Raw genomic sequence first — 12,377 nt, forward strand, 5'->3', positions numbered from 1 at the left:
TCCCTACGATGGAGTCACCGTCGGAGAGGGGGAAGAGGTCAGAGTTACCATCGGAGAGGGAAAGAGTGCTAGGTTTGTTCGATTTTTTTTTTTTTATACAAGAAGGGATAAATGCCAAATGAAATGGTGTTTTTGAAAACGCATCTGGAATGATGATTTTTTTTTTTTTTTTTATGATCTTTGATTCCATGAAGAAGATGATGTGGATTATAAAATATCATTTAAAATAATATTTTATATTAAAAACTATCATTTCAAATGATATTTTATAATTTTATATTAATTTTATAAAAAATTAAATATTATATTAATTTTATAAATATTTTTTTTAATATTATTTAGATAATGGACACTTTTGGAGATCCAGTGGCATCACCATGTGCTGTCAATCATGAAGTATAACTTATCTATTTCCAGTGCACAGCATAACAGTAGCAAGCAGCAAAACCAAACTGCCAGAACTGGTTTATCCATTCGTCAACGGAAACCGGATTGGCGTCTCTGAGAGCACCGGCGAGCGGCGGAAATGGCCGTCTCACTCCCCCCGTCTTCGTCCACTCTCTTCACCACTTCAAAGGTTGGTTTTAGTGTCAATTCTCTCTGCCCCCCTTTCTTTCTCGTTGGGATCTAAACCGGCGGTTCCTTTCTTTTTGGGATCCAAACAGTTTACAAGATGCAGCGTCTCTATTCGTTTGCCCTTAAATTTAGTCTCGACTCTGCGACGATCTGTTCCGAGGGTGTACGCCTCCATCAGCAACGCATCCTCAACTCTCGATGCCGGTAAAAATGCCCTCCTGCCTCATCTTCTTTTTTCTCTGGATTATTTTTTTTTCTAATTCCACTCTCTCGATATCAAGATTTGAGCACCGAGCTGGACGCCGTGTCCGGTTTCAGCGAGATCGTTCCGGACACCGTCATTTTCGATGATTTCGAAAGGCAAGATTCTTTCTTCCATTTCATCAATTATTCCCTCTTCAAGTCTTCTCGACTTGTTATCTAATTCTTTGAATGGGATGTAGGTTTCCACCGACAGCTGCCACTGTTAGTTCTTCCCTCCTCTTGGGTATCTCCGGTCTTCCCGACACCAAGTTCAGGGTGAGGACAGTTCTCGAGCTTTTCTTGAATTACTTACCAATATCTGGATGTTAGTCGGCCAGGAGAACCTCGCTGGCCTCTCTCCTATTAACTTTGTGGAAGAAAAGAAGGGATAGCTTTTTGATTGGTTTGACATGAATGGATTTTTGGGTTGTAGAGTGCTATAGAGACTGCATTGGCGGATGGTGAATGCTATGAGGAGCAGAATCCCAATGATAGACTGTCCTGCTTCTATGATAAGGTCAGTGGCTGCAATTTTAGGTTTCTGATGATTTAGGGAAGACATCTAATTCTATTGGCTTGCAGGCAATGGTGAATGTTGGAGCTGATTTGGTTAAATTAGTCCCTGGTCGGGTGTCAACTGAAGTGGATGCTCGTCTGGCTCACGATACACATGGCATCGTTCGGAAGGTATGGTTACAAACTTTAGATATGCTTCTTTAGCTATCCTCTTATTAATGGACCAATCCAAATTTCAGTATAACTTGATAAGAGTACATTATTGGGTGCTTATTACTTAAATAAGCTAATAATTAGCTTTTCTGTGAGCCAAGGAAAGCTGGATGAAATTGGATTTAAGTTACATCAACCCTACCTAACATTTTTAATTCCTTCTTTTGAGATCATGATTGTACTAGCTTTAATAGGGTTTCACGAGATGACTAACTCAGTTTGTTGTTTTATTGACCGTTATTGGACCATGAAAAACATGACAACTGATATTAACTTTTACAATCCACTTTTGGCAGCTACAAATCCGTATGCTGCTTTTTTCTTTCTTCAAACCATTATTTGTCAAGCCCATTAATGCTATACTTCTGTTTGGATCATTTATCTGCCACTTGGGAATGAGATTTTTCACATAAGATTTTAGGTATTCATGATCTCTTATCTCTCACCTACTTTTCAATGGTTGCAGCATTACAGTAAAATCAATTGTATATGATACACTTGATCTTAAAATTGTTTTCCACATATTTTTCTAGCTGCTGTTTGACAGATAATTTATGTGGATATGAGTGTTGGTTTACCATTATTTGTTTGGAAGCTATAGAAAGGTCTCTGAGATAAGTGATGAGGTGGGTGTCAATAAGGTACTCTAGTTGTAGCAAAAAGCAGGTTAGTTTTCTTGGTTGGAGGAAAAGATGAAGGTTGTATGCATATAAATGGATAAAGACATTTAATAGAGACACATGATTCATTGTCATGTCAGATATCATGTTCTGTTTTGTGTTGCTTCCTAAACCACTTCAGCGAAGTGTTTTTCCAAGCTCATTGATAGAAAAACCATCTAAAACGAGAATGCTCTTCACTCTGAAGCATGATTAGTAGTAAAATAATGCAAAAGAGCATACAAGGTAGATTGTTGTGAGACTTCTGTAAATTTATAATCTTTGACTCAGTAAGCTGGAATTTTGACTCAATTGTGTGTTTGCTTACTTTTTTGCTACCCTCAATTAGACTTGCAAGGCAAAACATATAAATAGAACAGCATGGGTTCATTATTAGAAGGGTGGGGTGTTGGGAGGGGGATCAAAGGTATATGGACTAACAGAATCAGTCTTTAGATTATTTCTAATCATCTAAAATGTAATTTGATCATTTCAGTAATGGTTGTGAGTTCAAGATTCAAGAGGAGCATCATTGTTGATTTCACCTTTCAAAATATTATGAAATCGCAGTGCTAGACCTACACCGATGTGTATGCAAAACCCACTCACATGCAATGAGAGCTACACAAAATTCACACCCTTACAATGGGCCTTGCATCTAATTCATGCATGCATCACCTGTTAAGTGGGGGAATGTGTGGCTCATGTTGGCTCATTTAGTTTAAGCCATTTCCATATAATGATCATGACAGGGAACAATACTGGGGTTTAATGGTCGAAATTGTTTTCAAACATCTTAAACAACCTGACAAAATTGTTTTATTTCCTGAACATTGAAGTAGCACTTTCTGGATGGGAGATTGATCTTCTGCAATGGATATGTAGTAATCTTTTTATAATAATGTTTTATTTTGGGTGGTAAGATAGTCAATATCCCATGGACCCTGATAAGCAGCTTCTAGTCAATAGAATTGTTAGCTTTTTTATTCTCTTTTCTTGGGTTCATTCCACTCACTAAGCAGCCCATACAATGGATACATTTTGCATATTGGCCATGTGAGGACTAAACCAATTTTAAACTATATTCTAACCATGTTATATTACAAGGGGTTGTGCCTGAGTTGCGTTGCACCATGTGCAGTCATGTTAACCCCCGCTATCTGGACTGCTGACTTGGCAGATTGCACTCCCATCACCTGCATTTTGAATCATGCACACTGCACTATGATTCAAAAATGGAACCTCCCACTGTAATCATTAGGCTATTGCCCTGCAGCGAAAAATTCATTAACGGGTTTAGGAAGATTTCATTTATACTTCGTTGTCTGACAACGATGAGACCTGCAATTGTTGTCACTATGAGTATTGAAAGTCTATTTATGTATGGACATGTAATGTCTGGTTTCTGAAGCTCTAATTCAATTATTGGGGCATCTGAAAATGTGTTCTAGGAAGAGGGATCTTTGTTAAGGTGTTATGTAATGAAGACTTGGGTGATTCTTCAATGGATAGAAGTCCAATGGCAGGCTGTTTTCTATTTTAGGGTTGACTACTCCTGCAAGAGCAAAAAACAGAGTGTTGTTGCTTATTCAGATGTAATGGCTGAATAGTAAACCATGGGACATGCTGCACGCAGACTGTGAGTTATCTTTAAAGATTGGTTGTTTGGGATGAAAATTTGGATCGGATGTTGATGAAAATTTGGATCGGATGTTGTTACTTCAGTAATAATCAGGATTTCACTTCATTGGATGACTATTCTGACACTATTTGAGAAAACCAAGAATTATGAGCTTGATTATCTCTTATCGTGGTAACATATTTGAAAACAAAGAAGTTTGCATCCATGTATTAATATTTGGATTTAGTTTTCAATATGTTTAGCTGAGAACTTTGACCAGGCAAGTTATACACCTTGGCAAGCTGAGATGGTTGGTCTTTTGGGGGAATTGGTTGAAATATTGGTAGCAATTTTTGTATCAGTGGGTTTATAATATCTGTACTCTATGTAATTTGGGCAGAGTTAAACTTGAGGTTTTCCTCCCCTGGCCAAATACATGACTTATTTTCCCTTTAGCGATTGATTAGTTTGTCTCTTAAGCAGCTAAGTGATTACCTTAGCTCTGTAATAAAAGAAAAAGGGACATGTAGAGTGCGGACCAAACTGTGTCTTTCATCTCTTTCTCCTCTTTCTTTTGTCTTCTCATTTGTTTCTATTATTTAATATGTTCTTTTTTCCTTTTTCTTTTTTTTTTTTATTTTGTAGCTTATCCTCTGGAGGACATTGTTTAGATATTTTGGTTTGTTATTCACCTCTTTAAGGGTGTATTGGATTTGATTGCAAAAGCCAATACAGGAATATTAAGAGTATGAGACTTGGATTACAGTGGATAATAGCTAGTCACAGTACTCAATTAGTCATGGGTGAAGACCATAATGCATGGCAGCGGCCGAGGGTGCTGGAGACTGCTGGGTTATTGAGAAGTTGAACTGGTTCCCCCATATTGCTTTCTGAGGAATAAACTTGTTTTAGAGAAAGTTTATAGGCTATTCTTTTTTTGAGGGCCGACCATGCAGCCACAGTTTCGATAAAGTGACTGGCAGTTCTCTTGCATTCCGTGTCATGCAAAAGTGAAAGTTTGGGCTTTTGAGAAAAGAATAGCATGTTTAAATAAAGAAGTGTCCATCATCTTCTTAAAAAAGACTTCACTTTTTATCTCTGATATGTCCTGCATGATGCAAATGACATAGTTTCAGGTTAGAAATATTAAAGATTCCTGGGCCTAGAAGGAGAGAAAATTGGGTTGTTTGGCCAGACTCATTTCTTTCATGTGAACCCAACACTTTGGCCTTCCTGAATGCATTTATCTTCTTTATTCTGTGGGCTTCTGTAAGATACCAGCCATATAATTTTTTTAGATATAGTTAAATATAAAATATTACTGTAAGAGTCCTCAAGAGTAAGTCCAATCAGAAAATAAAATGTTGTGGACCCTCTCTAGACTCTGTATTCCATCATATGCAATACTTCTCATCATTTTAAATATGTATAAGAAAATAGAGAATTTGGTACTTTGACTAGTGCAGAGCCCACATAGAATAACGATTTGATCTAAAATCTTTGGCAATAAGTTCTGACTTTCAATGGTTGCAGTGACTCCATTAATTGGCTTTCAGATGTTTTAGCTGTTTACTCCTTTTTTCTTGATTTCACTCCATGTCTCACTGCGAAACCAATCTAAACATAGGTTCTTGAAAGAATGAAAGCTATACCTAAATAAAAAAATTCATGGTGTGATACCCTAATTTGCAATAATTTTCCCACCTGAATAAAAAATTCATGGCATGATATCCTAATTTACAATAATTTCCTTAAACAATATATAGTTAAACTCAAGTCTTCCTCTACTCTGAAAACTTTCAAAAAAATTGACCTTTTGCCCTAGTTTTATTATGAGAATTTGAAAGGCTAAGTTCAGAATAATGTTAGGGTCCTTACTTATACCTTTTGAGTATTTTTATTGTATCTCTTTTACAGATAAAACGTATCCTTCTGTTACATTTTGGTCCAAACAAAACAAGCAAAAGACAGTGCACTTGCAAGTTTGGCTATAATCTTGTCTCTTTGCTTGCTAACCAAATTTTTTATAAAAAAATACTAAAATAATCAACTCAAGGGAAATTTTATGAATTTCTGCTCATTAATATTCTTTAACCAAGCATATTCATGTTTTGTCATGTTAAAAAAAATTTCAGGTGCATGATCTTTTGAAGTTATACTATGAAATAGAGGTCCCTTCAGAGCGTCTACTCTTTAAGATTCCTTCAACATGGCAGGTGAGAGATGCCTGTCATTCATTCCCTAATTCCCTTAGCTTGAAAGGCTAAAGATACAGGACATGGTATAATGTTTGATCTTTGTTTTTTCCATCTATAACCTAAATTTTCATTTTCCACTCAGGGGATAGAAGCTTCACGGGTTCTGGAATCTGAAGGAATACAAACACACTTGACATTTGTTTACAGGTATTTGTATGCATTTTTAACATATAGTCTTCCCTGTATCAGAAAAAGTAGTTTAAACTATTGTAAGATGAAATTTTCTTAGTTTTCAAGTGTATATTCCAAACATGATTCACCAACAAGTGGAAACATTCATACACTATTACCTACTTTTGATGACATCTGTATTGATTCTTGATTTGCAACTTCACCTGATCTCCACTGCGCTATAGTAGAAGTAAATGGAGGGGTTGCTTACATCAACACTGCCTTTCTAGTAACATCCATGAAATAAGGTGCAGAGGTTTGTATGTTTAAACACTTGAAATAGATCTTACGTGCCTCTGAGGAGAATTAAGGTAAAAGTTGCCAGGATTACTGAGGCTTGGTGGCAGAAAAGTGCAGAAGGAACCAGGGAAAGAGGTCCATCTATTGCTTTTTGCAGAAAACATGTCCAACTTAGCCACAAACTTTTTCCAGCTTGAGATTGTGTAGAACAAATCTGTTCAATGCCAGGCTACGCCCATGTATGCCACCAAGGAAGATAATAATTACATTCAGATGGCTTATGCTTCTGAGTCTTGGTAGTCATATCTGACTCTTCACTTCTACTTGTCTATGGTTTGAATCACAAAATGCAATGTCCCAATTTGCCGTCTAATCCTAGCCATAGTTGACATCATCCATTACTGCCTGTGAACCTTAAACTACTTGAGAATGCCCTCAGACACTTTCCTTGCTCCGCTCCTTCATGAAAAAGATTACATACACCAAGTAACTAAGCATTTTTAGGGGAAAAAGTTAATATAGTGAGTGCTAGTAATCATCTAATTATTGCTGTTGATTACAGAAGTGCCTTTTTTGACAAATTATAATTTTATTTACTAAGCGTCCTAAAAATTTCTCGCTTTAGAAGACCTTTCCTGCCTATACCTAATATGCAGTTCTTAGTGAGTTTATCACTTGCCTTATTGCTTTTCAATTGAGACCTCTTGACATTCCAAGCCTATTGAAACGAGGTTAATGAGAATGAACAGGCCTACCATGGCGAGCAGTTCCTCTGGTGTTTAGTGCAGGAAGTGATATTCCATTGTCTCCCAGTCTCACCCCCCCTTTTTGTTCTCACAATTATTATGGAAAAGAACATCCCATTTTGCTGGTCCAAAAATATGGAAATTTGTTATAAAGTTTTTTGTCTCCTGTTAGAGGTCTAACATGTTTTTCTCTTTCTAACCTGCCTCCGACACTTAGTAATAATCACTTCATGTTTCCATGCCTGACTTCTATTTTGCAATTTAGGTATTGCCAAGCAAAGGGAATCTGTTACAACCTAAGATAGCAATAAGCTCAGAAATCTGCACGCTTTATCCAATTTTCAATGACTTTACTGCTGTAGATTCTGCAAATATCTTTGCAATATTGTGTATATGACATTATTATCAGGACTTTCTCATGGTTCAGCTGATTTGGGCTTGTATCTTTTCGCATATATTAGATGTCCTTACCTTAATACTGCCTTGCCAGTCTGCCTTGTGCCTTGGGTCTTTGTTGATCTCTCAGGGTTTTGTAAGAACCATGTGGGAATCTTTTGGTCCTCTAAATGTTGAATTTGAGAATGCTAGACTGTGTCTTTTTCCCAAAGCATCTTTTCTACCATTTTAACTTTTCTTATTAGATGAATTGCTTTTCTTGGTGATTGATAGTTGGCACCTATTCTTTTACCATATAGATGTCATAAACAGGCATTTGCTGTATTTCATGCCTATGCATGTTGCTAATCCATCTTTTTATCACATCTTGCATTTTATCTACAGACTTGTCGAACCTGTTACTTTCTAGGGTGCAATTGAGAGTACGTTCTTATTACTATTGCCAAGAATGATGTCATATTCATATTCCTACATATGTTATAGTTATACTATTTCAGCCATAGTTAGGGCACCCTTGATGCACTAAAATAAAATCATAGATGATGACAATCATATAACTTGCACTGCCTTCTACTCTCTCTTATGCTTCTTGAGCATTTGTGGCAGATAGCAAGTGATGTAATTTCCAGGCACAACTTAATATTTCACAGTTTGTACATTATGGTGAACTATTTAGTAATTGACTGCTTCAGTCATCCTGGTAAGGTGATTGGGTTTTACATTACATAACTCTAACTGAGCTTGGAAATTTTGGCAATCATGTTCCCTTGATGTATCTGTTTTCTGAAATAGTTGATACATTTCTTGATGTCCTTGTTCTAATGATGGTTTTAATATCCTTGTGCAGCTTTGCTCAAGCAGCAGCTGCAGCTCAAGCAGGCACATCTGTCATCCAAATATTTGTCGGTCGCATTAGGGTAATTCTTTGTATTAATGAGTGCATATTTTAGATTGTGATAGACTATAGTTGTGATGAGATTTATTGCAGGATTGGTCTCGCAATCATTCTGGTGATCCTGAGATAGAAGCTGCTTGCAAGAAAGGAGAAGATCCTGGATTGGCTTTGGTCAGTTCAATCTTTCCTTTTTTTTTTCTAAGTTCATTTTATCTCAAAGATGCATTTCTGAATTCTTTGTATAATACTTATTTTGCTTAACAACTTCAAATAGTAAGGCCCATTTCAGTATGCCCCTTTTGAGCTTTTTCTTCACATTTAACTCATCATGCTTAGTGGATATACTGGTACTGCTAATTGGCTTTCTAACTTTGAAATGAAAACTTCATGTAAAATGTATATCAATTATGATACAGATACAATTTGTGAAGAAGAGGTCATCTACTCGGTAAAAGATTTATGATTGATGATTGTGCGTGTTCTTCTGTGCATTTCCAAGTACTTGTTCACCAGGATAACCTTTCTTAATGTTCTTCTGTGCTCCGGCTCCACCACCAGCGACCCTTACATTCATGTATGTTCTTCCTGTGGGGATCGCATTAAGGCTGGTGCATCTTATAGTGCATAATAATTAGCTTACTCTGGGGTTACACTGCTTAATCTCATCTGATTAAAAGTTATCCAGAGTGCTGACAAGGATAGGGGTGTTCAAAACAACTCTTCAAAGGTGATAAATTATGCTTATGTACCAAAAAAAAAAAAAAAGGTGATGAATTATGCTTGCTGTTTTGTATGATGAGATAGATGGGATGACTTCTAAAATGATGGTACGATCTATCTAAATTTTATAGAGGAAGCGCTCAAATAGGCTACGGACCATCACGAATTAATTTGCTTCAAAAATTTGTTCTACTAATAACTCCATGAGTAGGGCAGTGAGTTTATTCAGCTTAAATTAGATTTTTGAATATGTAACCATGGAAAAGGCCAAAAAGACAAAATGTTTGGCCAAATCCTATTTAGATTTTTGATCGTCTATTTATGCATGTGTAGGTAACAAAAGCATACAATTACATTCACAAGTATGGGCATAGAACAAAATTGATGGCAGCAGCAATCCGCAACAAACAGGATATATTCAGCCTTCTTGGGTAAGTTCAGTTCTCATATTTATTGTTTGTATGTTGCAAATGTTGTTGTTAGAGTGCATTACGAACTCACTCAGTTCTTTGTTGTTAGGGTTGATTACATAATTGCACCTCTGAAGATATTGCAATCTCTCAAAGAATCTCTCACCTATCCCGATGAGAAGTACTCATTTGTTAGGAGGATGTCTCCTAGTTCTGCCACCACACACAGTTTTAGCGAAGAAGAGGTAAAATTGTTTGTTTTCTTTTTCAATTTTGGAAATATTCCTAGCAGCAAGTCTTTTATTTTCGAAAGATTCCTAACAAGGGACCACCTTGATATGTATCCCACATTGATAAAGACCCCATTCAAGGAGGGAGCTTTATCGATTTATGACCAATGTTTGTAATACACAACCATTACTCCAGCAAATTAGCAGGATCATGCTGCAAAGTTTTCTGGTTCTGAACATCTAACCCTTTTGGACATACTCATCTCTTTTCCTTGTTCACATTCTGTACAAATGGAAGCTACAAAAAAGTTGGATTCCAGTTTACCAACATGCCATGAGTCATTATTTGCCTAGTCACACACATTATTTGCCTAATCGCGCACACATATTTGCCTAATCAAATTATGTTCCAGGCAGACCATGCCACGAGCCATTACTTGCCTGATCGCTCTCTCTCTCTCACACACAGGAAACGGGTTCTCAAGATCTAGTCATTTTAGACATTTCTCTTTTCTTGGTTCTGCCATGCTGTCCGTGTACTGTCAGAGTGCATATTTTGCACAAATAAAATCTATGAACAAACTATGTTCTGGCAGACCAACATCCCACGAGTCACTATTTGCCGATCACACACATTCAAAGCACGTCCAAGGCTGGGCAATTGATATCATCTCTTTGGTCTGACTACAGTGTGGGGTCTGTGTTTTCATTGGATGCGAATGTGTAATTGGTTGAACCTAGAATTGTATCACCGTTTAGTCTCATTAAGGCATAAATCACACTGCTGTTCTTAGTTTTGGTACAGCTTCACACGCGTGCATGCCCATGTGCACATTTATATCAAAGGCACATCCAAGATAAGGCTAACCAATTAAGATTGATTCATTGGTTCTCTAGTGTGGGGCCTGTCCTTTCATTGAATGCCCATGTATGATTCATAGCACCTAGACTTTAATTACCATTTGCTCTCATTAAGGTACAAAGTCACGTTGCTTTCTCTTTTCTGGTACAGCTTGTGAATTGGGACCAAGAGAGCTTTTCAGCAGCCGTGGGACCTGGGGCTAAAGAGCTTTTGGCTTCTGGACTGGAAGGGTATGTGAACCAAGCACAGCGCCTGGAGGAGCTTCTTGGGAAGATATGGCCGCCCCCTAATGTGTAGTTTCTGTTTTATGGGAGCTCTGAGATATCAGTGGAAATAATAAAGTGACTTTGCCTGTTAAGATGGAACTCTTCTTGGCGCTGCTCAGCATCCTAGTTCCATTCTTCTGCTCACCGTGTTACCAGAGAACAATTACTTTGATGCAATTTACACCGGGCTGTTGTGCTACAATGTTTTATTTTACGAGGAACTCATCCTTGGCGTTGGGGCATTTTTGACCCATGCAGTATAGAAAGATTATCTCGGGTGAAAGAGTGATTTCTGTTTGATTGAAATCAGACTTTAGATCCAGGCACGAGAGACATGAATTTTTTTTTTTAAAAAAAAAACATTTTATTTGCTGTTATCCAAGCCCTCTTGTTTGTTCTTGATTCAGCATAGAATTTCGAGTGGGCCACGGTGTCACCCCTCGGATTGAATGAATGCACATAATTGCTGCTTTTTTGTGGCGTGTGATTAATGAGAACTCTTGATTCAGACTTGATGTGACTGCTACTGATTATTTTAGTACGCAAGCCAACTCAGCAACTAAGATAAGCGATGCTTCTTCATGCGTACCAATATGGAAAAATTGCTTAAATCTAGAAATTTCATTTGATTGAAAGAAAGGAAGATGGACAGGTGTCAACTCAGATGAGGTATTCTAGTCATGATAGGGGCAGCTGTGCTCGGTTGAGCCATGTTGCTTGTCTAGATTTTAGCTAATGAGACTAAAAGGAAATGATTCCATTTAGTTGCGTCATGTGTGAGCTCATCAGAATTTCCAACTGTAATACTGTGACAGCAAACTCCATGGCTCATGTTTTCAGTTATGCTAACATGTGGGGAACGGCAGCATGATGCTTGGTAGCTGGCTTGTCCGTTTCACTAAATTAAATTACTAACTGTTGCGGTCAATCCCCTTATTATCTGATCATCGAAAATGAACATCTGCAAAAAAGAAAGTCCACACTGACCGGAGGCGGCTCCGGTGGGGACCCTCCGACGGTCAAATCAGAGAGGTGACTGGGCAACAGTGAAATGAAGACAGAGAGCTCAATCAAGAGAGAGAGGGAGAGAGATGCGAGCTTGTGTTTTTGAAGTCGAGAAGTGGGGGGAGCGGATCCCTTGCACTGTTGCCTTCCCCGATTTATATAGCGGAGCACGGTATGGCGCCGTCATTAATGGCGCAGACAAGTGAGGAATTGTCAACTCACTGTAGACTGTCAGAGTCGCCGTGAAAGTATCATGTCACCGTGGGGCTGTCAAATCGCTAGGGTTGACAATGCCCTCGGCGGGACAATGTCCCTAGATGGCCGTGCCGCATGCGGCTGTCAGGACTGAC

The 12,377-nt window shown here is 37.9% G+C and overlaps 1 protein-coding gene across 1 annotated transcript; it reads left to right on the forward strand.

The window, feature by feature from the left end:
* The first annotated feature begins 424 nt into the window (after positions 1-424).
* Positions 425-11,530, forward strand: LOC105043596 (uncharacterized). Its single transcript, XM_010921178.4, has 13 exons — positions 425-577; positions 666-780; positions 858-936; positions 1,020-1,095; positions 1,253-1,336; positions 1,402-1,506; positions 5,964-6,044; positions 6,169-6,233; positions 8,487-8,556; positions 8,628-8,705; positions 9,588-9,685; positions 9,774-9,909; positions 10,907-11,530. Exons 1-13 carry the CDS (start codon positions 527-529, stop codon positions 11,051-11,053), a joined length of 1,185 nt encoding a protein of 394 aa, XP_010919480.1. The 5' UTR covers positions 425-526; the 3' UTR covers positions 11,054-11,530.
* The last annotated feature ends 847 nt before the right edge of the window (positions 11,531-12,377 follow it).

The sequence above is a fragment of the Elaeis guineensis genome, chromosome 4, assembly GCF_000442705.2.
Source record: "Elaeis guineensis isolate ETL-2024a chromosome 4, EG11, whole genome shotgun sequence".
Taxonomy (NCBI): domain Eukaryota; kingdom Viridiplantae; phylum Streptophyta; class Magnoliopsida; order Arecales; family Arecaceae; genus Elaeis; species Elaeis guineensis.